The sequence below is a fragment of the Hippocampus bargibanti genome, linkage group LG11 (genome assembly GCF_051943395.1).
Source record: "Hippocampus bargibanti isolate YZ-2025 linkage group LG11, ASM5194339v1, whole genome shotgun sequence".
In the NCBI taxonomy this organism is placed as follows: domain Eukaryota; kingdom Metazoa; phylum Chordata; class Actinopteri; order Syngnathiformes; family Syngnathidae; genus Hippocampus; species Hippocampus bargibanti.
Window position 1 is genome coordinate 3,730,181 of NC_142744.1, and position 27,513 is coordinate 3,757,693.

Below are 27,513 nucleotides of genomic sequence, written 5' to 3' on the forward strand. Positions count from 1 at the left end.
TTCTAAAGCAAGAGTTCCCCGTGATGTATTTAATTTAATAAGTACTTTCCCGTCAATCATTTTCTTTATCACGACGACTAGTCATAGATAGATAGATAGATAGATAGATAGATAGATAGATAGATAGATAGATAGATAGATAGTTTAAAAACAATCCAGTCCAGTATGTTATCATTAAAAAAATACATGTTTGTGTAATTAATTAATTGTTGACAGTTCACAAAATAAAACCAACATTAGAATAAAAACTATTCGCCGAAGAGACTGTCAATCAAAAGTGGGCGGAGTTAGTCGTGCTGCGAAAGAGGGAATGGGGGAAGACACCCGCGACGATTGAGGGAGCTGTCAAACTGCAATCATCGCGCGGAATTATCGCCGCGGGCGGAGAAAAACAGCGAGCATGCCTCCACTGGTGGGAAAGCGAACATTTTAAGGAGAGAATTTGGGCAGCGCCATCTTTCACAAACGTGAGAGGCACGGGTGTGCGGGGGGGCGGTGTTGTAGTTTAGTGGTGAGCTAGCTAGCCAACGTTACTGCTAGCTGCAGTTTTGTTGACAGACGAGCTAAGGAAGCCAACCAGCGAGCTAGCACTCGATTCCCACTTATGTTTAGCGTTTTGACTTGCTAAACGCCCCACTTTTCCCCTTTTCCTCACGACGAAATTACACAGCATGAAGCACTCTCCGCAAGTCCAAAAAGGTACGTACACTTTGTGTATGAGTGTGTAAACTCAAACGTTTATTTCCTGTCTGGCGTCACACAACGACAACTTTCTTACACATTTGTGTCGGGTAGGGCTGACTAAAGACGTTAACTAATGGCCTCTAGTTAATAAAATTGCTTTGCAGTGAGTCCCTTTTGGCAGCCTGAGCCGTCTGCGGCATCTCGATAATAAAGTCCCCCTGACTCCCAGCGGAGCCTACTCATTAATGTCGCTGGAGCACCCGCGGAATGACAGCTATGCAGCGTATCGTTGCACTTTGGAGCCAGATGGTCATCGGATAAGCGGGAGTTGCTCCTCCTCGCCCGTTTGAATGTCACCTTGCTCAGGTATCCTGCAAACGTTGCGCCAGGGTGTTTAGACCAAGGCTTCTCAAACCTTTTTTTGGGGGACAGTCAGATCGGGACTTTTTTTTTCTTCCAAAGACCCTCTCAGATGGTAGAAGTACTCCTAAAGTAAAAAAAAAAAGTAGAAACTCAAATGTTCATCCTGAATTGGTACAGAACTTTTTATTCACCATAAATTTCATAAACTGTCAAGAAAAAAAAGGTTTTGCACACAACAGAGTTTCTCTGTTTAGCTGAGAAAACAAGATGTTTTCTGACCGACATTAGGTAGAAATATTCCCTACTGTTTTTGTGTTCGGAGAAGACATTTTGCCAAGGACCTTTTTCATCGTTCAATGTCAATTAAACGTAATTAAATTGAGATGAACTTCAAATCCACCACCCAAACTTCCGTAAAAATACAGGTACTTTTATTAAAACAAAAAAAAGACTTGAGTACAACTTCTGATTGAATCATTTCACTTAAAGGACAACCGACGCCTCCGGACAAGTTGTGTCCATAATTTGTAAAATCACTTCAAATGATTTCTACTGAGCGTATTTTACAAAGATTCCACCACATATAGCTATATTTTACGTTTTAAGACTCGCAGTGAATATTCAGGAAGTCTTGTTTTCGAGTTGATGACGATCCCTGACGTGACGTCACTGAAGGAACGCCCCTGACCGAGAAAGTGAGAAACAATGCGTTTTGGGTACTTTGTTTGGTCTGAAAACATCGCGTTGATCCGTGTTGATGGCGAAATTAGAAGGAAAACACATAAATAACGTGATGGTGGATATTTCTGTGTTGCACCAAGACTACTATTTGATACTAGTTGACACAAAGTCCCAGCAGACAAATCAGCCCATTTCCACCGGAGCTTGGGCGCTATCTTGTGCATTTTCTGGGCGCTACATTCGAGTCCTGACGGCTCGAATTGATACCGAAGTACTTCTTTAATCGATTGCAAACATTCATGCTTTCCTCTTCAGAACTATTTGAATCATATTCATAACTGGATGAGTAACAAGAAAGCATCTTCTCCGAATCTGAAGCCATTGTTTTGATTGTAGAGCCAGGCAAGACGTCCTGGTGTGACGTCACGAACAAGGGGGCGGGACCTTCAGAAACATTTCCGAGGCCATTTTGAAAGTAGTCTTGGGACACTTTAACTCATTTTTATTGGTGTTTTGCATTTGACTAAAAATATCAGCCTGCGTGTTTTGGGTATTTTAGATTCTATAAAACGTTTTCCTGATGTCAGTTAGGAAACAAAAAAAAAATGGTGTCGGTTGTCCTTTAAGCAAAAGTTGAAACATAACTACAGCCATGTAAATAAACTTACCAGTGTAAAAAGTAAAAGTACCATTTATATTTTTGACTGTATACAGTCAGGTGTTGCAAATGTATTCATCTCTGTGTTGGCGTTGGAAATGTGCTTTTAAATTCTCTCAATTGAGTAATGTCTTTGCAGCCGCATGCACAATTAACTGATTAAGATGCAACAAAGGATGAAATCCATATAAAACTGAGAATTCCCAGATTCTGGGATTATTCCACCCCCAAAAAAAACGAAATGTGAAATGTGTCTACTGCAAAGCAGAACTTTAGTTCCGCAAGAGCAACTCCGTGATAACCTATCATTGTTAGCTAAATTAACATAACCTCACGCCACTTTCTGGAATGTCCCACCGCAACTGGTCGTTTTCCTGAAAATGTGTAAAAATGTGACTGAAACTCCCATGTTTGACCTTCCGAGTAGGCCTTCAGACGTCATTCTCTAAGTCCCGCAGTCGCCGTGCGTTTAATTTATTGCCGACAGTTTCTATTAGTGTGTAATCCAGTGGGGCACATCTGGGTGGTGTTACGATGGCCTACTCACCCCACTCCACCCCCAACGGGACCATTCCCCTAGGACGCCCATCTGGTTTGCGCTACCAACAGTCCGCATTTTACACTGCAGAAAAAGAAAATCCCACTCCCTTTTTACCCCCCCCCCTCTGCTTCCGCTGGTGTTTTCAAAGAGTGATCTCCACTTATGTACAAAGGGTGTAGTTACAGGGAGTGAATATAGAAGGAACGTACGCCTGTTTCTTGGTCAAATAAACGTGAGATAGCAGCTAATGTAAGCGGCCATTGTCATGGATTGGATTGGCCTTTATTAGTCTCGCAGTGGAGAAATTTACATTTCACAGCAGCAAAGTGATGTAAGAGGAAAGGAAGACATAAAAAAACCAAATACAGGACCTGCTGTAACGGCAGCCATCTTGAAGTCAAAACAACAATAAGTAACTAACAAATAATGTGATTCAACAATACGAAAGACACAGGAAGTCATTCTATCTTAAGCACTTTCTGCACCGTCTTTGTTGTGTTTGTTGTATGAAAACTTCCTTTTCACCAGTGGATCAGGGACGTCATGGTGCAATGTGCATGTCTGCTACAAGTTAAATGTTGAATTGGAATCTTTGTAAAATACACTCAATAGAAGTCATTTGAAGCGATTTTACAAATTATGGACACAACTTGTCCGGAGACGTCGGTTGTCCTTTAAACAAAAAGCTGTAGCATCTATTGGCGAACAGAGACTGTCTCACATCTCCTGTCCCACGTAAATCCGCTTCAATTCCAAGCCGCGACAGTTTCAAATACTCTGCGCTGACGCTCCTTTCGTCTCATCGCGGCCTCCTTTCCAACAGCACCATCCTTTCTGCTGAACATCGCGCGGCTGTGAAAATGCTGACATTCCCAAATAAAAATATTATATTATTATAAATAGTCATATTCGTCTTGTCACCTTGTTCTCTTAACAGCCAGCTCCTCCTTGAAGAAAAGTATCTGACAAGGCAAGTACAAGAAAAATACAAAGCTAACAAAACATTACCTTTGAAAACAAGTGGTGAATCAAAGCTAGCGATTTAATGGTGAGCCTTTGTCTTGTATTAGCAGCTAACCTGTGAAATGCAAAAAAAAAAGCCTTTGTTGGTCACTGAAGTTAGCTTGCGCGAGGTATTTGGGAACCTGGTGAGACTTTTGAGATTTGTTCTTACCAAAAGGAATTATTGTTAGTTTTTTTGTGAGCATAACTGGGAATGCTGGCTTTAGGGACCTGTAGAAAGAAGAAGGAAGTCACAAAGATAGTTGTATGCTTGTGTGGGGGTGCGGCCGGCTGTTTCCAATCACGAATTTGAATGGTAATTGTGATCTATTCTCAGCTAGCTAGCGGCGGCCGTGGCTGCGTTCAAAAGAAGCGCGCCTCCTGCTCGGCTATTCTCGCCGGTCAAATTAAAGAGCCGAGCTTGAGGCCTGGCGCGGGCCACTGGCGTTTTTCTTGGCATGCAGTGACTCCGTCTCGGCGTTTGAAGCAGACAGAAAAACGAGAGAAAGGACGGATGAAAGGGGACGAAGAGCCTTTTAAGGACACGATGAGCTCATGAGTGATTCAGTGACTGTGATGACATGTTCGTAGAACACAACAGATGCCGTTTTGAGTTTGTGATCTTATGACACCACAACTTGGCTTTGCTTTGGATAAGGCGTCATTTCTTGACTTTGATAGGCGTTATTTTTAATGTAACTAGAGTGCTCTGCGCGAATAAACTCCACTACAATGAATGTTCGTGTTGGAAAGAACTTGCAGTACTTTTGAATTACAGTAAAGTCTCGTTATATCGATATTCAAGGGAGTCCGAAAAAATATCGATATAACCGGGACTATCGATATATCCGACCCTGTTTGCATGTAATTTTCTCCGTGCGTGCATAGAAATAGTATCGATATAACCGGGACTATCGATATATCCGATATCGATATAACGAGACTTTACTGTACTTTATGTATGTAAATGATGTTATCGAACGATAAGCCTGAAGTCAGACTTGGGATAAAGGATGTCGAAGGACAGTGTGCAGATACTGAGGCGCCGTTACGTTATGATATAGTCTGTGATTATTGGGTTCAGGTGGTTCGGTGGAATGTTTTCGTAAAGATCTGGCTCAGAGTTCGATTTGGAGGCTTGTGGGTAGGATGAAGATGTACTTGGAGAGTGAGGTGCTTCTTTGTGGTCCAGACGATCTCGCTGAATGAAGAGTTAGGCTTAGCGGTTAGGGTGACACTTTTTGGTAGAGTTCAGGTGGACGTCCCCGTAGAGTCGGGTTTTAGGTGATCTCACTCGAGAGTTAAATGTGGGGCTGTTGGGCTAATGAATGGGTCTGAGTGACATCTCAGGAGACTTAGGGTGGTGGATTTGGAGTTCCGTTGATGACCCCATAGTGGCGACTTTAAGCGATGGTGGTTAATTTAGTGTTAGGATGATGGTGTTCGAGTGTGGTTAGTAGTTACAATGACACTGATGGAGAGTTACGATTCGTGGTCAGGTGGATGTCTCCGTACGGTTTTAGAGTATTGTTGCTGGAGAGTCAGATTTGGGGGTTCAGGTTTTTGGTGAAGGGTTCGGTTTGAGGTTCTGGGTAATTTGGTCGGTCAGTAGCCATTTTTCAGTAAAATTGAGGTTTGTGGTGAGGTTGGTATCACTGGGTGAGAGTTGGAATTAGGTTGGAGGTCAGGGTGAGGTCACTGCAGGGTTAGGTTTGGTGGTTGAGGGCTTATGGTTGGGGTAGTTTTAGTGTTCAGTTTCACGAATGTTTGCGCTTAGGGAGTTCGGGTTGCGTCTTGGTGGTTAGAATGATGGCTCTGGAGAGTTCTGGTGTCTCTGAAGAGGTAGGGGCCAGGTTGATAAGGTTGGAGGGGGGGCGGGTAGTGTCATGCCTGTGAAGAGTTAGGGTCAGGGCTTTGGGAAATTTCTCTGAAGAGTTAAGGGGTCTTTACCGTTGGGATTTGATGGACATCTGGAGATGTTCAGGTGAAGGTTAGGTCTTAGTTGGTGGGAGTGACTTTTCCGAAGAACTAAGGTGAATTTTTTTGAATTGCACTTAGCTACAAAACATAAAAAGATGAAGATTACTGAGGGTAGAGTGAACTCTAGCCAAAGTCACTACGAAGTCATCAAATCAAGATGCCTTCTAAAAACCAAAATGACCTTCTGCGAACTCGTTTTTGGCAACCCGGCAACAGGATTCGTTTTCGTTCACATTTGCAATTCATTTGTTTTCTACCCTGGATGCGCGTCAATCGGTCGGGTCTACGCGCAGACACATTAAAAGCAAACTTTGAAGCGGTTCGTTTGAGGTAACAAAGCCAGCCAACCTGTATCCAATCCAGCTAGTCTAGTTGCGATGAATTAATATTTTTATCATGAACAGGAGAGTGCAAATGGGCCAATCGGGGTGATGGTGACTTTTAGAATTTGTCATAAATAGATACATATTTGCAAAGATGTCTTTGCTTGTAAGCATTTTTGTATTTCCACTTCATAACCTGTCTTTCAGTGAACGTTTTCCATATCATTAATACCAGCAAAATTTTAGTTTGTTGACGAAGCTTCTCGGATTAGGAGCGAAACGTCCGACACCTTCAAAGAAGTACAGATGACGGCTGAAGAAACCTTTTCATCGATGGACCACTCATGAACGACTGAGATCTTACACCGATGTATCATTATGTGTGTGGAACTGTCGCAGCTTGGAATTGAAGCGGATTTATGTGGGATAGGAGATGTGAGACAATCTCTTTTCGTCAATGGATGCTACAGCTGCGTGTTTGCTTTCAACATTTAGCTTGTAGTAGACATGCACATTCTACCATGACGTCCCTGATCCACTGCTGAAAAGGATGCTTTAATCCTCTCCTGTCATCTAGAACTGCTTCATGTCACAAAGAGGGTACAGTATGTGCTGAAGAGTGAATGACTCTGTTCTTTGTGTTGTCATGGTATTTGCTATTTAGCTTTGTTTTTGTTTTTTTTACTTCAAGATGGCGTCGCCAGAGTGGCTGCCTTTCCAGCAGCTCCTGTATTTTGTTTTCTACTTCTTTCTTTCCTTTCCTCTTCTTTTCATAACTTTGCTGCTGTGAAATGTAAATTTCTCCACCGTTAGACGAATAAAGGTAATCCAATCCATTAATAAAATTGTCAAACGGGTTGATTTGTGCCGTTTCACCCGGCAAAACCTTTTTTTCCTGTTTACATCTTTGTGTCCAATAAAAGAAGAGAGAGCTCTCACATGGTTCCGCGTGACAAATTTAATTTTGCTCGATGATGGGAGGGAAAAAACGCACTATGAAAGGATTCTATTCCTGTCTAATGTCTCGTTCCAAGTCTGGTTTTCAAATGTGGTGTCTTAATTCACATCATAAAATATACCATGTCGTATATATACCAATAATACCATGTCGTGAAAAAAATGGACGGCACATAGTTTCACGTCACCTGAGAGCTAATTTCTCGGCTAATCCCCAAACAATCACCGACTGTTTCAGCCATTATGCTTCTGAGCTGTATTTATCAGCGCTCGTGAGAGCCCTTCTGCTGGTCCACTTGATATTTCTGGAAAATAAAAGCGTCCCAATCGGAATCATGCAAAATAATAATGATGTTGTTTCAATTTGTCACTGTAATCATTCCTGAATGCCGCCTATCACCTGATTGATATTCCCTGAATTCCCTTTAGGTCTCCATGGGCTCATCACTTGACACGCGAGAGCACCCCCGGCAAGGTGGACCCCTCCAAGTTCTAAGCGCCCGCCGCTGAGCCCACCTCGGCAAACCGCCAACAATCCGGTTCTCTTGTCATGTGGGTACAAGACGGAAGAAGACTCCCGTTACCTCAACTGGTGTCGCCGTCTTTATCATTATCATCGTCGTCATGGATCGAAATAAACGCAACTCAATCGCCGCCTTTCCCACGCGACCTGAACGCCTCGCCGAGGACGCCGGGCAAGGGATGTGCGAGATGAACATTGGACCACCATCGCAGGTCAGTCATCAGCATATTTGGAAAATATGTGATCATAATAAATATGGAATGTGAGTTTGGATGATGAAAGGAGTAGAGTAGTTCATTTTGTGCACAATTAACTCATTCACTGCCAGACGATGTACAAAAATGTGTACGCTCCAGTGCCAGGGTTTTTGTCATTTTCACTCACAGAATATTGAGTTTTAGGACTACATCAACATTCAATGCAGTTTAAGAAACCTTAGACTCTCTTCTTTCATCAGAAAAAAACGGTAATTCCTAAGTTATATGGGTCTGGAGTTATCTGAGCTTGAAATGGGGGCAGCTGTACAAAATACAATACATTGTACATATTGCACAACACCTGAAGCTGTAACAAAATGCTAACATGGACAAAAGGCAAATGCTACCCCCTCGTGGGAGGGAAAAACTTTGCCAGGGTCTGACCAGTGTTTTATCGGCACTTCCAGCAAAAAAAAACCAAAACCCGAACAAATTTGGGAATGGCGCTCCACGTCACGGTTTTCAATTCCAGAATACATTTGGGAATGGCAGCGAATGAGTTAAAATATTATACTCATTTCATGTAATACATAAGGTAGATTGTGTAAAATGAAGAACCTCTACTTCCAAATATATACCGGACAAATTCCTTGTGTGTTATACATACTTGGCAATAAAGATGATTCTGATTCTTATATTTTGACGTTTTTTTTATCCTTTGTGTGCGTGTGTTGTCACTTTTTCGTCTTCCCAAAAATTTAAAAAAAAAAACAGCTTTTATTGCAGATCTCAGATTTCGTCTAGTTGTAAATTTTGTCCGTCAAGTTTTTTGTGTTTTTTAAAATCAGGTTTTCTTCTTCTTCTTCTTCTTCTTCTTCTTCTTCTTCTTCTTCTTCTTCTTCTTCTTCTTACGTAGTTGACTTTTTCCCATTTATTTATTTATTTATTTATTTGTCATGGACACTTGATTTTCCAAAATCCGCTGGATTTTCATTTATTGATATTTCTTTCGGGTTTTAATTTTTTCTATTAATCTATTTTTTTTCTCAATTACTTTAAATCAAATATTTTTTAAAAGATTCACTGTTTTGTTTTCATCCAGGTTTTTTATTTTTTTTATTCGTGTTTTTATCTGTGCCTTTTTAGTGGACGTCAACGGCATATTCCAATGAGTGAAATACTATTTTAGTCTTGAAAATACTTCTCCATTGCTGAATTGTCATGTTCTCCTGTAGGTGGGCAGGGTGTGCCCTTCGTCCTACCGGGCTCTCATCAGTGCCTTCTCCTGCCTTACGCGCCTCGACGACTTTACCTGCGAGTGGATCGGCTCCGGTTTCTTCTCTGACGTCTACAAGGTGGTTGCGAATTGATTGTGAACCACATTCGAGAAAGTGTCAAATCTTGTTTAGTTAATCACACTCACATTGCAGCGAGATTGCCTTTATATAGATTAATTGTGGTGGAGAGGCAACCTGAATGATACGCTTAAATTTGATATTAAAGGCGTCGGCAAAGAGTTGAGGCAAGCACAGACAGGTTTGTGACAGGTTGGACGTGTCCAAACCTCTTGACTTCAAATAGGTTAATGACTATAAATTATTTGGTGAGAAGCGAGCTTGTTCCCCACTGGGTACTTTTAATGAGGTCATAAATAAAAAATGTCGTTTCTGAAGAAGAAAACGTCACGCGCGACCTCAACTTACGAACATAATTGGTTCCCAGACAGAGTGTGTAAGGTGAAAAGTGTGTATCTCAAAAAAACATTTCCCATAGGAAACCATTAAAATGGGAATAATCCGTTCCCGGGTTTCCATAAAATATGCTTTTCAACTAAATAAGCCTTAAAACTACAAACAACATACCTTATTGTATGTATAATAAATGTGCTATTGTATTGTAATGAAAGAAATATACAGCATTGTATCATAAAGTCACTTTATTTACATTTGTGATGGTCATTGATGCCTTGATGGAATGGCGTTGGAGGTCGAAGGACAAAGGGAATTGCTGTTTGGAAAGAGAGGCGCATTACATAAGGACTGTAATTAAAGAAATAAACTGTGCTGTAAAATAAAGTTTTATTTACCTTTTTGATGGTCGTTGATGGCTTATGGAAGCGGAGTCACCTTCCATAAGGACTGTTGATAACTTAACCTCTGGTGCTGTTCGGTCGTGTGCTTCCGCCGAAGATCACTCCGCCAGCCGTGGTGGGTGTGTATTATGAAAATAGTGCTTATTATAAGGTTTAATTTTCAGAAATTTGACGTTTGTAAGACGAAAAGTTTGTAAGATAAGGTGTTTGTAAGTTGAGGTCTCAATGTGTTACATTTTACCTTACACCATTCTCAAAACCAAAGACTTATATGATCAGAACATCCCAGGTAAATATGAGCAAATGGCCGCTGCTTCAGCCTTCATTGAGGAAAAACAAAAGTTAACAATGTAGTTAGAGACCTACATTGTTTTATCAATTGACGTGATGGTGGTGGAGGTTAATCACTTTTACAAACCATCAGTAACATCCAATGAAAGGCATTCGAAGGGACTTACCATAGCAATCATATGTGTGCAAATTGCTGTGAAAAAAAAAGATGGGGGATGTGAATTTCGAGGAATGGGACAGAAGCGGTGTTAAAAAGATGAAGGGGGGGGGGGGGCATTGGGGTCCTTCTGGTGAGAGGCCATCTGTTCTTCCTGCTGTCCTGTCAAGCCAAGCCCCCTTCCAACCAGCCACGCTAACATTAAGAATCAAAGCTAAAATTGCATCATTGACTAAATGGCAAATTTACTCCTTGGATTATAATTCTTATTATGACATGATTGCATCAAATAGCAATAGCATTTGCGGTCGTACAACCCTTATTTTTGTCTTGCCTGTCATACACACCCTGTTGTATTGGTGCCTTTTAAACACACCCCGAGCGATAAAATAGAAAATAAGATGAAATGAGGAAGTAATAATCATGGTCCATGTAATTCACAATGTTCACTAACTCTAAAATGCACCCGTACGTTTGTTATCGAGTGAATATATGGAAGAAGTCTTATATCATAGGTTCCTCTTCATTTGGCGATTAGCATGGATTTTAAACGTAGGTGGCCAAAGTTTACCTCATTCAAATTAAACGGCACCAGTAAACCAACCACTGGAGGGTTCTGGTACTACACAAAATGGAGAGTAACCTGGCCGGTTTAACAGATGCAGGACTTTGATTATTGTAGCAATTTTAATATATTGCAATATCGCTGTTCACATAATGCAAAAAGTCAATCCTGCATTGGACATCCAGCTGATGCTTTGCAACTACAGCAAGGGGTCAAACTGATTTTTTGCCACCGTCCACATTGTAGTTTCGATGGTTTCCTCTCAGAGGCCATTATGAATTTGGGGAAGCCATTAAAAAAAAAATTCCCCTCCAAATATTACATACTTAGCGCACAACAAATTAATGAACTAGTCTTCAAATCCGAAGTCAAGAATAATGACTGTTATTGTGGTTGACATGGGACAATTAGAAATTTTGGTTCAGACTTTCGCAAGCATCATAAAATTTCACAAGTTTGATTTGCTTTCACGGGCCGAATAAAATGATGTGGTGGTCCAGATTTAGCCCCCGGGCTTTGACTTTGACACCCGTGCATACAGTGTCTCCGTTGCATCACTCGGTGACGTTAATGTTATCTAACCACCCGACAGATGGAAAGTGAAATCCCGATGATGCCCAATCAAGGCGAATTGATCTGTGTATGTTCCATTATTGGAATGGCTGACCTTGGTTCACCATGGCTAATCAATAGCTCATGAATGGCTAATCGATGGCTTTTGCAGGTGTGCCACCGGGCGTCGGATCAAGTGATGGCCCTCAAAATGAACAAGCTCAGCAGTAACAGAGCCAACATGCTGAGAGAAGTGCAGTTGATGAATCGTCTTTGCCACCCCAACATACTCAGGTCCGCTCCCGTCCACCCAAAAAATAAACCAGGAGGCATTTGTAAATAAAAAATGAAAATAGATATACGTGAAAAAAATGTCCATTACATTTTAAATATTTTTTTTTTTTACTAAGAAAATATGCTAAATATACAGACACTCCCCTACTTACGGACATTCGAGTTACAAACTATGGTAGTAAAATATGTAGTATTCTCTCCAGTTGTACATATCTTTATCGAGCATATATTTTTATATTTTTCGGTACAAACCACTACAGGTTACTTGTACAAGTCTTACTTATATAAATCTTAAACATATTTTCCATACAAAACATAGCACTGAAGTAACTTACAAACAAATTTACCTTACAAATGACCGTTCGTAACGTATCTTGTTCGTAAGTTGGGGAGCGTCTGTATTTCATTAATAAAAAACACTAAAAGGTGTAACGTCTAAATTGCTGATGGTTGCCCGAATCTAGATTCAAAATGTAAATTGGACAATGTCATTTCTTGTTTAAAATAGGTGTCAAAAACACATAAAAGACAATGGAATTCAATTTGCAATCATTAAAATGACTACAAAATCAAGTAAATATTCTATACCATATTTTCCGTTGTATAAAGCGCACCAGAGTATTATCCCAATGAATGGTGTATCTTCAAACTTTCCATATACAGTAAAGTCTCGTTATATCGATATCGGATATATCGATAGTCCCGGTTATATCGATACTATTTCTATGCAGAAAATTAGATGCAAACAGGGTCGGATATATCGATAGTCCCGATTATATCGATATAACGAGACTTTACTGTATAAGGCACACCTTCAATGAATGAAAAAACGTTTTCCAAGTATAATATATATAAATATATAATAATATATAAAGGTAGTTGAGACACCTGTTGTGGCTCAATATGACTTCACATATAAGGCGTATAAGGCGCAGGGTCATATTTTGAAGCAAATGAAGGCTTTTGGGTGCGCCTTATACACTGGAAAATACGGTAGTTATTGAAAAAAATACCATATAAAACGTAAATATATAAAAAAATAAAAACTGACTGAAATAAGGGCAAAATGTACAGGAATTGAAACGGCATCCACTAAATAAGAACAATTTAAATACTGTAAATTCACATTGAAAAACGACAACTAGATACAATATTAGCTTGGCTTGCTCGTTAGCTATCTAGCTGGCTATGTAGTAGTTATAGGGCGGCTATCTAGCTATCTAGCTAGCTGTCTATCTATTGGCTATCTATGAGCTAGCTAGCTTTCTATCTGTTTGAGTTACTTCCGGGTTGAGCGAGCTATTAGCAATCTATTAGCTCTCGCTATCTATCTTACTAGCTATCTATTAGGTCTAGCCTGCTAGCTATTAGCTATATAGCTAGCCTTTCTGTCTATTTGAGTTACTTCTATTATCATTATTAGATTTTCATTCTTACAATTTATATTCTAAAATATGTCATCGGCGTGATTCTGGTTTATTGACATTAGTTTTATAGAAATCAATGCACGTTACAAAATAGCAGCAACTTTTCTGCCACGGCCTGTTGTTGTTTTTATCCTGCATTCTGTAGCGCGTTGGAGTGAAGGCAGGGGTGAGGCTAACGGGGGGGCATGCATACATAAGTGCGTTTATGTTTGTTACTCAAAGACATCCTTGTTGTGAATGCCTCCTGCAGTAGGGTGTGTCTCTCTGTGCGGTGTCAGCAGACAATGAAGGGGCTTGTTTTGTTTTTGTTGTTTTTTTTTTAAACTCCAAACAAGCTGATCTTTTCTGTTGCCAGTGGGAGACCCTCCACAATTGTTGTTTCTTCACAATTCATCGCACTAAAATTCTAGGGATAGATTTCAAAAGAAGGAAAATGGATATTTAAAGGACAACCGACACCTCAGGACAAGTTGAGTCCATAATTTGTAAAATCACTTCAAATGACTTCTACTGAGCGCATTTTACAAAGATTCTACCGCATATAGCTATATCTTACGTTTTAAAACTCGCGCTGAATATTCAAGAAGTCTTGTTTTCGAGTTGATGACGATGCCTGAAGTGATGTCAAATTTGGAACAACCCCTGACTGAGAAAGCGACACACAATGCATTTTGGGTCCTTTTTTTCATCTGAAAACATTGTGTTGATCGTAGAATTAGAAGGAAAACTACATAAATAACGCGATGGTGAATCGTTGTGTGTCGCAGCCAATTGCGGTAACACGCATAACGGAGGTGTAAGTTTACACAAATTCCCAGTGGACAAATCATCCCATTTCCAATGGAACTTGTGCGCAATCTTGTGCATTTTCTGGGCGCTACATTGGAGTCCAGATGGCTCGAATTGATATGGAAGGACTTCTTTATTTGATTGCAAACATTTATGCTTTCCTCTTCAGAACTATTTGAATCATATCTAGCTCGCTAGTGAACTACTGGCGAGCTTTCTATTTGTCTATCGAGCTAGCTAGCTAGGTATATCTCCAATAGCTATATGGCTGACTGGCTAGCTATCTAGCTGGCCAGCTATTAGCTATCTATTGGCTTGCTAGCTATCTTTCTATCTATTTGTCTTACTATTCTATTCGTGTGGCTGCCGCTGCTCACCCACAGAAAAACCTATCCTGTGACTGTAAAGTGACCTTGAGAGTTTTGAAAGGCGCTTAAAAATGACATGTATTATTATTATTTTTATTATATTCATAACTCGATAAGTAACAAGAAAGCATCTTCTCAGAATCTAAACTCTCTGAAACCATTGTTTTGATTCTGGAGCAAGGCAGTTTGTGAAGGAGTATCCTGGCCTGATGTCACGAACAAGGAGGTGGGACTTTCTGAATTTGCCCAGTTTCGGGCTCATTTTGTGGCAGTTTTGGGACACTTTAAGTCATTTTTATTGTTGTTTTGGATTTGACTAAAAATATCAGCCTGCGTGTTTTGGGTATTTTAGAATCTATAAAACGTTTTTCTGATGTCAGTTAGGAAACAAAAAAATGGTGTCGGTTGTCCTTTAAGATGATGTGGTTTTAGGGGGTCAATGAGGTTAATCAAGTTGATTTTTTTTGAAAAATGTCATTTACCGTATTTTCCGGTGTATAAGGCTGCTGACAGTCGTTGCAATATGACTTCACATATAAGGCGCACCTGCGTATAAGGCCATAAGGTCATCTTTTGAAGAAAATCAAGGCTTTTGGGTGCAGAATCAGAATCAGAATCAGAATCATCTTTATTGCCAAGTATGTAGAACACACAAGGAATTTGTTTCCGGTAGAACACGCTGCACTAGTATCGTTGTCAAGAAAACTGCTAAGTGGCACTATACAGTTCCATTTTGGCTACTGTTGAAAGAGTTCAAAGAGTTAATGGCTTGGGGGAAGAAGCTGTTTAAATGTCTGCTGGATTTGGTGCGCAGCCCTGTACACCGAAAAATACTGTATTTTTTTATTGTGAAACGTAACATATGATACTTAAGATTTATTTCACAACTAAATGGGTCTCAAGTTTAAAAAAAAAATCAACATTTCAATGGTGCTCTGGTGCCGTGAGATCCAAATGTGGAGTCTGATCGGGCAGCAGTTAACCTGTTGATGTTTCAAGCAAGGAAAACCACATTTGAGCGACTTAAAACACTCCCCAAGTGTCGCCGTGAAATATGCGATCGTCAAAGCTTGTGTAAGCTTGTTTGTGAGGAGCGTGTGGACCTCACCTTGATAGGGCAGGTGCAGAAGAAAAGTTTGGAACCAGAAAGTGGCAGGAGGAGAGAGACATTTGTCTTGTCTGGTCTTGTCTGCCCGCTGGAGTCTTTGGAATTTTTCGCTTTAGTTTTCATGCTTGTATGCGCTTTGGTATTGGTCATTGTATTTTATTATGATTTTTTGGATTAGTTTACAGTGGTTCACCTATTTATTTGATTTGTATTTTTATTTATTTATCTAGCTAGCTTTCGATCTAGCTATCTATCGAGCTAACTAGATAGCTAGCTATCTATCTCGTTGGCTATCTATCTATCTAGCTATCTATCGCGCTATCTATCTATCTAGCTAGCTATCTAGCTATCTATCTCGCTGGCTATCTATCTCGCTGGCTATCTATCTATCTATCTATCTATCTATCTATCTATCTATCTATCTATCTATCTATCTATCTATCTATCTATCTATCTATCTATCTATCTATCTATCTATCTATCTATCTATCTATCTATCTATCTATCTATCTATCTATCTTATCTCGCTATCTATCTATCTAGTTAGCTAGCTAGCTATCTATCTCGCTATCTATCTATCTAGTTAGCTAGCTAGCTATCTATCTCGCTATCTATCTATCTCACTATCTATCTAGCTAGCTAGCTATCTCGCTGGCTATCTATCTCACTGTCTATCTATCTAGCTAGCTAGCTAGCTATCTATCTGGCTATCTGTGTATCTGTCTGGCTAGCCATCTAGCTATCTCTGGCTAGTTAGCTAGCTATTTTACTGAGTTAAGAATTGTAAATGGAGATTTTTTTTCTGACTGCTACTTCACAGCCACTCCTAACAAGTTAATCTCTTATAATTATATTGGATTGGATGTAGCTTTATTCGTCTCGCCGTGTTGAAATTTACATTTCACAACAGCAAAGTTATTAAAGGAGTAGGAAAGGAAAGAAAGAAGGAGAAAAACAAATAACAGGAGCTGCTGGAAAGGCAGCCACTCTTGGGGCGCCATCTTGCAGTCAAAAGAACAACAAAAAAAAATAATAATATGACAACACAAAGACACAGAGTCATTCATTCTTCAGCACTTGCTGTACCCTCTTTGTGACATGAAGCAGTTCCAGATGAAAGAGGAGAGGATCAAAGTGTCCTTTTCAGCAGTGGATCAGGATATAATGAGTGATTTTTTTTTTTTAAAATCACATGCTACTCACAACTTTTTTCCCTCTTATTTTCATTGCTGCAGGTTCAAGGGAGTGTGCGTGCACGAGGGGCAACTTCATGCCTTGACGGAGGTAAGAGAACACATTTTTATCACATTTGGTCTTGGCTGAAAATAGTTAAAGGGTCGTAGACGTTAGTTACTTCTCTGGCAGGTAGAAACATTTGCAACCAAAATAGATGCACCATGAAGTAGCCGACTCTCGACTCGGGTGGTAACCTTATGCTGTTTTGCTCTTTTGTCATCTGACCCTCAGTAGGCCCTGAGGGCAGGAGAGGGGTGAGGGAGGGGTGTCGGGGAGGGGGTGCCAGGCTCCTTCAAATGGAGAAACTAGTCACTGTGGCGGCCAGGCAAAGTAGGGACAAACACACAAAATAACCTCCCCCTTTCCCATTTTTGTATTCTCTTTCCCGAAAGGGACTTTCTTGAAACTTTTTAGCGGCTGGTAATGTTTTCAAGTTAGAGTTTATAGCACCACCTGTTGGATGCAAAAGCATGTAACTAGTTTTTTTTTGCCATGGACAGCAATAATAATAATAATACAGTAAAGTCTCGTTATATCGATATCGGATATATCGATAGTCCCGGTTATATCGATACTATTTCTATGCACGCACGGAGAAAATTACATGCAAACAGGGTCGGATATATCGATAGTCCCGGTTATATCGATATTTTTTCGGACTCCCTTGAATATCGATATAACGAGACTTTACTGTAATAATAATAATAATAATAATAATAATAATGATTGTAATAGTGATTGTAATAATTGTTGTAATTGTAGTAGTAATACTAATATCGATGAGAAGGTTTCTTCAGACGTCATCTGTACTTCTTTGAAGGTATTGGACGTTTCGCATCTTATCCAAGAGGCTCCGTCAGCGAACTAATATATATATATACAGTAAAGTCTCGTTATATCGATATTCAATTGCTTCAAAATATGACCCTGCGCCTTATACGCCTTATATGTGAAGTCATATTGAGCCACAACAGGTGTCTCAACTACCTTTATATATTATTATATATATTATACTTGGAAAACGTTTTTTCATTCATTGAAGGTGTGCCTTATACAGTAAAGTCTCGTTATATCGATATAACCGGGACTATCGATATATCCGACCCTGTTTGCATGTAATTTTCTCCGTGCGTGCATAGAAATAGTATCGATATAACCGGGACTATCGATATATCCGATATCGATATAACGAGACTTTACTGTATATATATTTTTTTACCGGTATTCAACACTTATTTTACTAAACAATAACAGAAACACTTTTTTTAAAAACATAAGTTCTTCAAGGAATTTGTATTTATTTATGATTTGTCTTGAAAGATAGTAGCACTTAGCACGCGTTCTAATCAGATTTCACTGTCATCATCCCACTTGCGGGTCATTTCTTAGCGAGTTATTTAACAGCATCAGTCTCTTGGCCTAAATCCCAGCCTTGATCCGCGCTAACCGCTCACGTTCCCTTACGCCTTTACGTTGGGATTAGCGCGTCTTTCTAGCGGGGTCAGCAAAGTTCTTTCGGATCAAAGAGCCGAAGACACCGTTTGCCTAACGGAGCCATAACACCACTTCCTGTCAAGCCTTATCCAAGCCATGGTGTGACAGTGAGCCCCAAAATTGTGTGATCCTTCTTCGTAACACAAATAAAATAGTCAAAAACTAAATTCACAAATGCGGTGCCCTGTATGTATTTGAATGGTCACATAAATTATATTTTATATTGATATATTTTTATATTTTTAGCATTATTTTTAAAAATAGTATTCCTCATATTTGTCATGATTCAATCCAATATTCATGTATTTTTTTTTCATATTTTATAGAATTTAAAAATATTTTTCTTCAGGTTTTTTTTGCTAGGTAAAGCGTATTGTTTATCCCATATATTTTCTCCATATTGTTTTTAATTCATATATTTTTAATCACATTTATTTATTACATCTATTGGTATTATATATTACTTTTTTGTTTCATCTAACATTTGTATGATATGTATGATTTTTTTTCCATGTATTTATTTATAGATTTATTTTTCTTGCTGATATTTATTTATTTATGACAAAGCCTTTAATAGTCATAAAATGGAGAATTTTGCATCTATTTATGTATTTTTTATTTGTTTATTTGTTTGTTTATTTGTTTTATTAATTCATTTCTGAATCAGAAAGCCTTTAATAATCATCACACAATGGGGAAATTTGCATTTATGTATCTATTTATTTATTTATTTCTGTTTTTATTTATTTGTTTTTATTTTTATTATTATTTCTTTTTTAAACATGTTTTGCAGTAAATTAACAGTGGCAACCTAATGAGAAATTCTTTAAAGTCCCACAATAGGGAAATGTGCATTTATTTATAGATTTATTTTTCTATTTATTTATTCAGATTTTTATTTTTTTTAATTATTATTATTATTGTTGTTGTTTTTTTAATTTTTTGCAGTACATTAATGGTGTCAACCTCATCAGAAAGCCTTTAATAGTCCCACAATGGGGAAATATGCATTTATTTATGGATTTAATTATCTATTTATTCATGTTTTATTTATGTTATTTTTATTATTGGGTTTTCTTTTATTTTATTTTTTTGTTGTTGTTTTTTCAGTACATCAACGGTGGAAACCTGGAGCAGCTCCTGGACGGCAACAAGCACCTAACCTGGCTTGCCAGAGTTAAACTGGCCAGCGACCTGGCCGGGGGTCTGGCCTACCTACATGCCAAAGGCATCTTCCACCGAGACCTCACGTCCAAGGTGGGGCGGCCCGACGTCATGACTGATTTATAAATGTAAAAATGATACCATCCGACATGTTTGGAAATCATCATGAGCATTTTCTTCCCAGAACTGCTTGATCAAATGCGACGACAACGGCGGCTACACGGCGGTGGTGGGAGACTTCGGATTGGCCGAGAAGATCCCCGCCAATCTGTACGTGCTCCTCTTTCTCCTTCACTACACTTGCCTTGCAAATGGATCCAAAATATTACAAGCGGTTCTCAGTAGGACCCAAAAGCACATTTGTAAGACCACCAATGCAGTTCTAAGATAGACAACATTAAGCTTGAAGCAATTGAAATCTAGTTTGTTATGCACTAATCCTGACTTGATTGCGCAACCATAAGACCCTTGTTGCTCCCTATAATTGACGCCAGACCCCCCAAAATCGGCTACAAAGGAGGCGAAGGGGTTTCCGCTGCCGTTAAGCATCATTTATCTATCTAGCTATCGAGCTATCGAGCTATCTAGCTATCTAGCTCTCTCGCTCTCTAGTTCTCTAGCTAGGTCACTGGCTCGCTAGCTGTCTATCTATTTAGCTCTCTAACTAGCTGTCTAGCAAGCTCACCAGCTCTCTCGCTAGCTCCCTAGCTAAATCTCTAGCTAAATCTCTGGCTAGCTCTCTAGCTAGCTCTCTAGCAAGCTCTCTAGCTCTTTACCTAGCTCTCTAGCTAGCTCTCTAGGTCTCAAGCTCTCGCTCTCTATCCAGCTCTTTAACTCTCTATCTAGCTCTTTAGCTCTCTAGCTAGCTCTTTAGCTAGCTCTCTAGCTATCTCTCTATCTATCTCTCCAGCTCTCTACCTAGCTCTCTCATTAGCTCTCCGGATCTCGAGATCTCTTGCTCTCTATGATCTCTAGCTAGCTTGCTAGCGCTCTATCTAGCGCTTTAGCTCTCTAGCTATCTCTTGCTAGCTCTCGAACTCTAGCTCTCTAGCTAGCTTGCTAGCTCTCCATCTAGCTCTTTAGCTCTCGAGGTAGCTCTCTCTCTGTGTTTCTATATTTATGTATGTGTTTATTTGTTTGTTTATTTATTGTGTGTCCTCATTTTTTATTTTAAAGCAAGTTCTTTTATTTTAAACATTACTGTTTGATTATGACAATAATTATTTACAAGCACTGATTTCTATTGGGATTACATTGTCTTGGTATATTCATTCGATAACATCTATTGATCTTGTTTTTGTGCAGCACGGAAGGAGCGAAGCTTTCAGTGGTGGGATCTCCTTTCTGGATGGCTCCCGAGGTTCTGAGAGATGAACCTTATAACGAAAAGGCTGACGTCTTCTCCTATGGCATCATCCTTTGTGAGATCATCGCCAGGATCCAGGCGGACCCCGATTTTCTGCCACGCACAGAGGCGAGTGTAAAATTCACTGCATGCTGAAATATTTTTAATTTGCATCATTTCAAACCGTTGATTTTTTTTTTTTTGTAATTAAGCAGAATTTTGGCTTGGACTATCACACCTTTCAGCACATGGTTGGCGACTGTCCACCCGACTTCCTGCAGCTTGCTTTCAACTGCTGCAATGTAAGTCCATCTCAATGCTTTCTGATAAGATTGACCCCGATTTCCTGGGGCCAAAAGTTTGATTGTTTATATTATACAGTAAAGTCTCGTTATATCGATATCGGATATATCGATAGTCCCGGTTATATCGATACTATTTCTATGCACGCACGGAGAAAATAACATGCAAACAGGGTCGGATATATCGATAGTCCCGGTTATATCGATATTTTTTCGGACTCCCTTGAATATCGATATAACGAGACTTTACTGTATTTTATATCATTGCATTGATGATTTGTAAAAAACGATTTTCTTTCCATGATTACATACAGATGGACCCCACGCTGCGGCCTTCCTTCCCGGATATTGTGGGACACCTGGAAAACACATTGGCACGTTTGAAATTAGGCCAGGAGGAACATCAGTGCCTCCCGTTGGCTGGAGAGGGAGACAAGAAGACGGCGGCGTCGAAAGGTTTGTCACTTGTGGTTTCCAACCCTTGCATGAAATGGAAAATACAGACGCCGGAGTTTTCTGGGGTGCTGTCAGGGACCCCTTAAAGTGGCGGGGCATCACTTTAACTCATTCACAAAATGTCCACTCCAGTGCCAGGGTTTTTGTCATTTTCACTTGAAATTTAGGACCGATAGAATATTGAGTTTTAGGACTACATAAACATTCAATTCAGTGTAAGAATCCTAAAAAAGAGTTACTTCCTAAGTTATATGGGTCAACAGTTATCTGAGCTTCAAATGAGGGTGAATGTCCAAAATACAATGCAATACATATATACAGTGATACATCGGTTTACGAACCCCCTTGGCTTACGAACTTTTCGGTTTACCAACGTTACATTTTTGAAAATGTTACCTTGGCATACGGACTTTACCTTGGCATACGAACTTTTTTCGTACACGGAGCTGCCTCAATGAGTGATGCTCGTCGGCTCGTACGCGAACCGAGCCAACTGTTTTTGTCTTTTATTCCCCGCCCCCAGTCTTCGGTTAAAGCCACGTGATTGGTCAAGAACGCAGCAGTGAGGGGATGTGGTTTAAAGAGACAGACAGACGACACTGAGAAAGTTTCAACTTTGATAGTTCAAAGGCAGATGTAGACTGCAAGGTTAAAATATGCCATCAATCAGGCCCGCACAAGCCATCCTTACACTTGATGCAAAAAGCTATCAACCCAGCTAAACAGACCACAATTGATGAGGAACCAGATAAAATTATCGCAGAGAAAGCACCTACAAGGGATCAAAATGGTGAAAGAAGAAGGCTATTTTCTTCATCAAGTGTTTAATGCTGATGAAACCGGCCACTCCATTCCATCAAGCCATCAACGGCCATCACAAAGGTAAATAAAACCATTTTATCATACAGTACAGTTTATTTCTTTAATTATAATACCCTAGCACATTTATTATACATAAAATAAGGTATATTTTGTGTCGTTTTAAGGCTTAGAAAATTAGAAAGTAGAAAATTATGTTTTATGGGGACGGACCTGGGAACGGATTATTCTCATTTTAATGGTTTCTTATGAGAAATATTTTTTTGGGATACACACTTTTCGCCTGACACACACTGTCTGGGAACCAATTAAGTTCGTAAGCCAAGGTATCAATGTATTGGTTTACATAGCGCTTTAACAACAGCTGAAGCTGGAACAAAGCACTAACATGGACAAAAGGCAAATGCTGCCCCCTCGTGGAAGGGAAAAACATTGCCAGAGGTCTGACCAGGGCTTCATTGGAACCCGCCCGCAAGAAAAAAAATCAACCCGAATAAATTCGTGAATGGCAATGAATGAATTAATCATCTGTCTCAGTTTGAATTAACTGTTTCTTATTTTATGCCATTCTTTTTTTTCTTGTCCTGAATTCCTTTTGAACTTCCGCTATGTCCAATTAAAGGAGAGAAGATTCAGGGCCTAAAGCGACTCAACCCGCTGATTTTTCCCGATGACAAAATCCCGCCCAAATCGCCGCGCCCCCGCCGCAACATCTGGCTGAGTCGCAGCCAGTCGGACATCTTTTCATGCAAAGCGGCGAGGAAGGTGAACGTGCAGGACCCTTACTACGAGCCGCCGGCTTCGCGGCGGGCCACCAAGGCGCACAAGGTCAACCCGTTCACAGCACGCGAGGACCTTTGCGGCGGCAACATCAAGTTCTACGACGTGCCCAGCAAGTCGGTGTTCTCGTTGGTCTTCGACTTGCGCTCGCCGCCCGGTAGCGCGTTCGCTAACCGGCCGCCGCCTCACGCCTCGGCCGCCGCTTCCATCTACTGGCAGCAGCTACCGGGACGACAGTGTCACTCCTTGCCCGTATCGCCTCAACTGCCTCGCTCGGAGTTTTTATACCACCACCATCACCATCATCACGCTGTCACTGGAACCGCCCCGGTCCTCAATAACAACAACAACGGGCCGCACCCTCTGACAGGTGAGTGGAGTGGGTTGGATTGAATTATCCTTTATTATAATAAGAATAATCATAATGATGATGATAACGATAACGATAACAATGATGATAATAATAATAATGATAATAATAATAATACATTAAATTTTAAGCGCCTTTCAAAGCTCTCGAGGACACTTTACAGTCACAGACAAGCATAGGTACTATAATAAATAAAATAAAATTATTAGTCTAGCAGTTTAGAAATGTACATTTCGCAGCAGCAAAGTGATGAAAGGAAGAGGAAAGGAAAGGAAGAAGTAGAAAAACAAAATACAGGAGCTGCTGTAAAGGCAGCCACTCTTGCGGCGCCATCTTGAAGTCAAAACAACAACAAAAAAACTACCGTAATTTGCGGACCACAAAGCGCACCTGATTTAGCCAGCTAGCTAGCTAGCTGGCTATTTATTTGCTATTTGCTATCTAGAAGGCTGGCTATATGGCTAGCTATTTATTATGTGGAACTGTCAGAGAGCTAGCTGGCTAATAGATGGCCAATAGATAGCCAGCTAGCTAGCTGGATAGCTAGATAAATCAGGTGCACTGTGTAGTCCGGGAATTACGGTAGTTTTTTCTTGTTGTTGTTTTGAATTCAAGATGGCGCCGCGAGAGTGGCGGATATCCAAGGTTATCCAAGCCTCCGTTTCAACTCGGAGGGCCACTTTAAATGCATGATTCACTTTACTTTCGGGTTGTGTGAAGGCCTAGATTGCTAGCTGTTAGGTATCTATTAGCTAGCTAGCTTTATATCCGGGTTACTTAGCTATCTATTAGCTGTCTATTAGCTAGCTAGTTTTCTATCTGAGTTACTTCCGGGTTGTGTGACCCCCTAGATAGCTATCCGTTAACTATCTATTGGCTAGCTAGCTCTCTATCCGAGTTACTTAGCTATCTTTTAGCTAGCTAGCTTTCTATCTGAGTTACTTCCGGGTTTGTTTGAAGGCCTAGATAGCTATCTCTTAGCTATCTATTAGCTAGCTAGCTTTCTATCCGAGTTACTTCCAGGTTGAGTGAACACTGGCGCGTGTGGCTGCCGCTGCTCACCCACAGAAAAACCGATCCTGTGACTGTAAAGTGGCCTTGAGAGTTTTTAAAGGTGCTTAGAAATGAAATGTATTATAATAATAATTGTTATTATTATTAACAAACAAAAAAAGATAAGCTAAGCTAATGAGAGCACTTGCTGATGGCCGCCATCTTGGATTTCTTGGAGGGGTGTGCAGACATTTTAAATCCACTATTGCCATCCTAAGCAATCACGTCTGCTTCCTCAGCTGCCACCTGCTGGCCCGAGGCGGGTCAGACGGGCAGCGAAGCGCGATACAAGACGACACCGAGCAACTGGGCCAGGAAATACACGGTGGTGGAAATCCCACCCTTCTGTGGCCCGGCAGCGGAAGACGAGACGGACAGCAGCGACCAGGACGACGTCGACGATGTATTTGGAGAGACCTGGTCTCCGAACGTCCCCCTTGGCGAGGCCATGGACTGCTCCAGCATGTTGGAGGACCAACACATGCACGTCATGCCACCTCCGGACTGAAGGGGGCGATGTGGATTTAAGACAAAGCCTATTGGATGATGGTATTTTTTCCAAAAGCACCAATCGCATTCAAAACATGTTATGGATAATATTATTTCTATTTATTGATCATAATAATAATAATAATACGGGATGACTTTGATTGTTTCCCTCCAACACCTGCAGCAGAAGATGATGTTTTTTTTTTGCACCAAAACGGATTTCTTCGGTAAAAGTGGACAAATCGCTGCAAATTCCGACAACATGCGATTTTTGTTATGTAATAGCATTACTTGATTTTTCCTTGAGTGGGACATCCCCTAATGCTTCTGTTGGATTCAAAATCAGCTTGATGCAGTTTAAAGCATTCACCAGCAAACGTCCTATTTTTTTTTAATCAATAAGCAATTCAGAGATTACTTAGTTTGCATCCATAGGAACTAAAATGCACTATTTTCTCATCTTTTTCTATGCAAAAAAAATAATAATTTCACACTGTTGCGCAGAATCGAGGATGTAATATTTATGTGTATAAAAACAAAGAAAAAAAACAAAAAACAAGTCTTACCTTTGTATATTTGTGTACAAAAAATGTGCAGACTGATTTGGCTTTGAAATAACAAAGCTTCTCTCCCTGAGTCTCATTTCAGTCACAATAAAAACATTTTTATTTTGACTCGGATCTTTAAAGTCGGATTGAATTTAAAACGCACCAACGTTTGACATTGTAGCCCACAGGTGTCAAAGTCAAGGCCCGGGGGCGAAATTCAGCCCACCACATCATTTTTTTTCAGCCCGTGAAAGCAAATCAAACTTGTGATGCTTGCTAAAATCCTAACCAAAATTTCAGATTTTTGGATGTAAACCACAATAACAGTCATTATTCTTGACTTCAGATTTAAAAACTAGTTATTCATTCATTTGTTGTGCGCTCTACATGTAATATGTGAAGGTGATTAAACATTTTAATGGCTTCCCCAAATTCAATACGGCCCTTGAGAGGAAACCATAACTTTAATGTGGCCCATGGCAAAAACAAAAATACTTTGACACCCCTGCTGTAGCCTAATCTTGAAATCCATGTTTGAAACCCAAATTTCAAATCTTAATACAGTGATACCTTGGCTTACGAACTTTATTGTTTCCCAGACAGAGTGTGTAAGGCGAAAAGTGTGCATCCCAAACATTAATTTCCCATAGAAAACTATTAAAGTGAGAATAATCCGTTCCCAGGTCCCCATAAAACATATTTTTCTACTTTCGAATTTTCTAAGCCTTAAAACTACACAAAAAAATATCTTATTTTATGTATAATAAATGTACTATGGTATTATAATTAAAGAAATAAACTGTACTATATAATAAATTCCTTTCATTTACCTTTGTGATGGTCGTTGATGGCTTGATGGAATGAAGTGGCCGGTTTTATCAGCATTACACACTTGATGAGGAACGTAACCTTCTTCTTTCCCCCTCTCGAGGAATGATGCCTTGTAGGTGCTTTCTCTGCGATAATTTTATCTCGTTCCTCATCAATGGTGTTCTGTTTAGCTGGGTTGATAGCTTTTTGCATCAAGTGTACAGATGGCTTGTGCAGGGTTGTTTGTAGAGCCTGATTGATGGGATATTTTAAAGTTATCAAAGTTGAAACTCTCACCGTCGTCTGCCTGTCTCTTTAATGTTTAAACCACCCCCGTCACTGCTGCGTTCGTCGGCTGCGTTCGTCGCCGTTAGTTGGCTGCAATTTTGTTGTTAGAAGAACGGGCTCGTTCGCAAACGACACATCACTCATTGAGGCAGCTCTGCGTATGAAAAAAGTTCGTATGCCAAGGTAAAATTTTCATAAACGTAACGTTCGTAAGCCGTAAGCCAAGGGTTCGTAAACCAAGGTATCACTGTATTAAAATACGAACTCACTCAAGACCCTAATCTGAATCCCACCTACCTCAAAACTTTGTTAAAAATCCTAACCCAATAAAACTCTGACTCACACCCATCTTGGAAATTGTGCAAGTATCTCGAAACGACGGCGACGAAGAACTCTCGGCCAATCAGAAAGAAGCAGCGTTCAGGAAGTCGACAGAGAGGAAGTTTGGTGGTTTTCTTGCGTCACTTGCGCTTTGTGTTTGCAGATGCAGACTGAAGGTAGGACAGCAATTTTCTGTCACTTTTTACAAAGTAATAAAAAAAACCCAAAAGTACTTTGTTGATGTTCTCCAGACTGAAGTCTGCACGTTTTTGGATATTACAGAGCAAGTGATGGCAGATTTCAGTTGACTCACTGCACGTTTTTACCCGTCACATCGACAGAGAGGCCTGCTGGCGTCTGTAAATTCGTCAGATAGGGTTTCGATCAATTCGGTTAAGTTCCTAGTTGTCATTTTTCCTACTTTGAAGCAATCCAGTACAAAAGATGCCGATTGGTTAGTTTTACTTTAGTTGAGGCATGGGTGTG

The 27,513-nt window shown here is 40.1% G+C and overlaps 1 protein-coding gene across 2 annotated transcripts; it reads left to right on the forward strand.

The window, feature by feature from the left end:
- Window positions 1-310: 310 nt before the first annotated feature.
- tesk2 (testis associated actin remodelling kinase 2) lies at window positions 311-25,734 on the forward strand. Of its 2 annotated transcripts, none has more exons than XM_089009014.1 (12): window positions 311-699; window positions 7,619-7,924; window positions 9,145-9,264; window positions 11,739-11,860; window positions 16,788-16,836; window positions 19,393-19,539; window positions 19,631-19,716; window positions 20,752-20,920; window positions 21,007-21,093; window positions 21,408-21,549; window positions 22,991-23,518; window positions 24,811-25,734. In XM_089009014.1, the coding sequence occupies exons 2-12, from the start codon at window positions 7,814-7,816 to the stop codon at window positions 25,077-25,079; spliced, it is 1,830 nt and encodes a 609-aa protein (XP_088865140.1). In that variant the 5' UTR covers window positions 311-699; window positions 7,619-7,813; the 3' UTR covers window positions 25,080-25,734. The 2 variants fall into 2 exon arrangements, with proteins under 2 accessions (XP_088865140.1, XP_088865141.1); XM_089009015.1 differs by lacking the exon at window positions 311-699 and adding an exon at window positions 905-1,050.
- The last annotated feature ends 1,779 nt before the right edge of the window (window positions 25,735-27,513 follow it).

Excerpts from the sequence above, each read along its gene's own strand:
- tesk2 (XM_089009014.1), top strand. The coding sequence starts at position 7,814 with ATGGATCGAAATAAACGCAACTCAATCGCCGCCTTTCCCACGCGACCT. Across the intron at positions 11,861-16,787 it reads TGCCACCCCAACATACTCAG|GTTCAAGGGAGTGTGCGTGC; the intron begins GTCCGCTCCCGT and ends TCATTGCTGCAG. Across the intron at positions 21,550-22,990 it reads GAAGACGGCGGCGTCGAAAG|GAGAGAAGATTCAGGGCCTA; the intron begins GTTTGTCACTTG and ends GTCCAATTAAAG.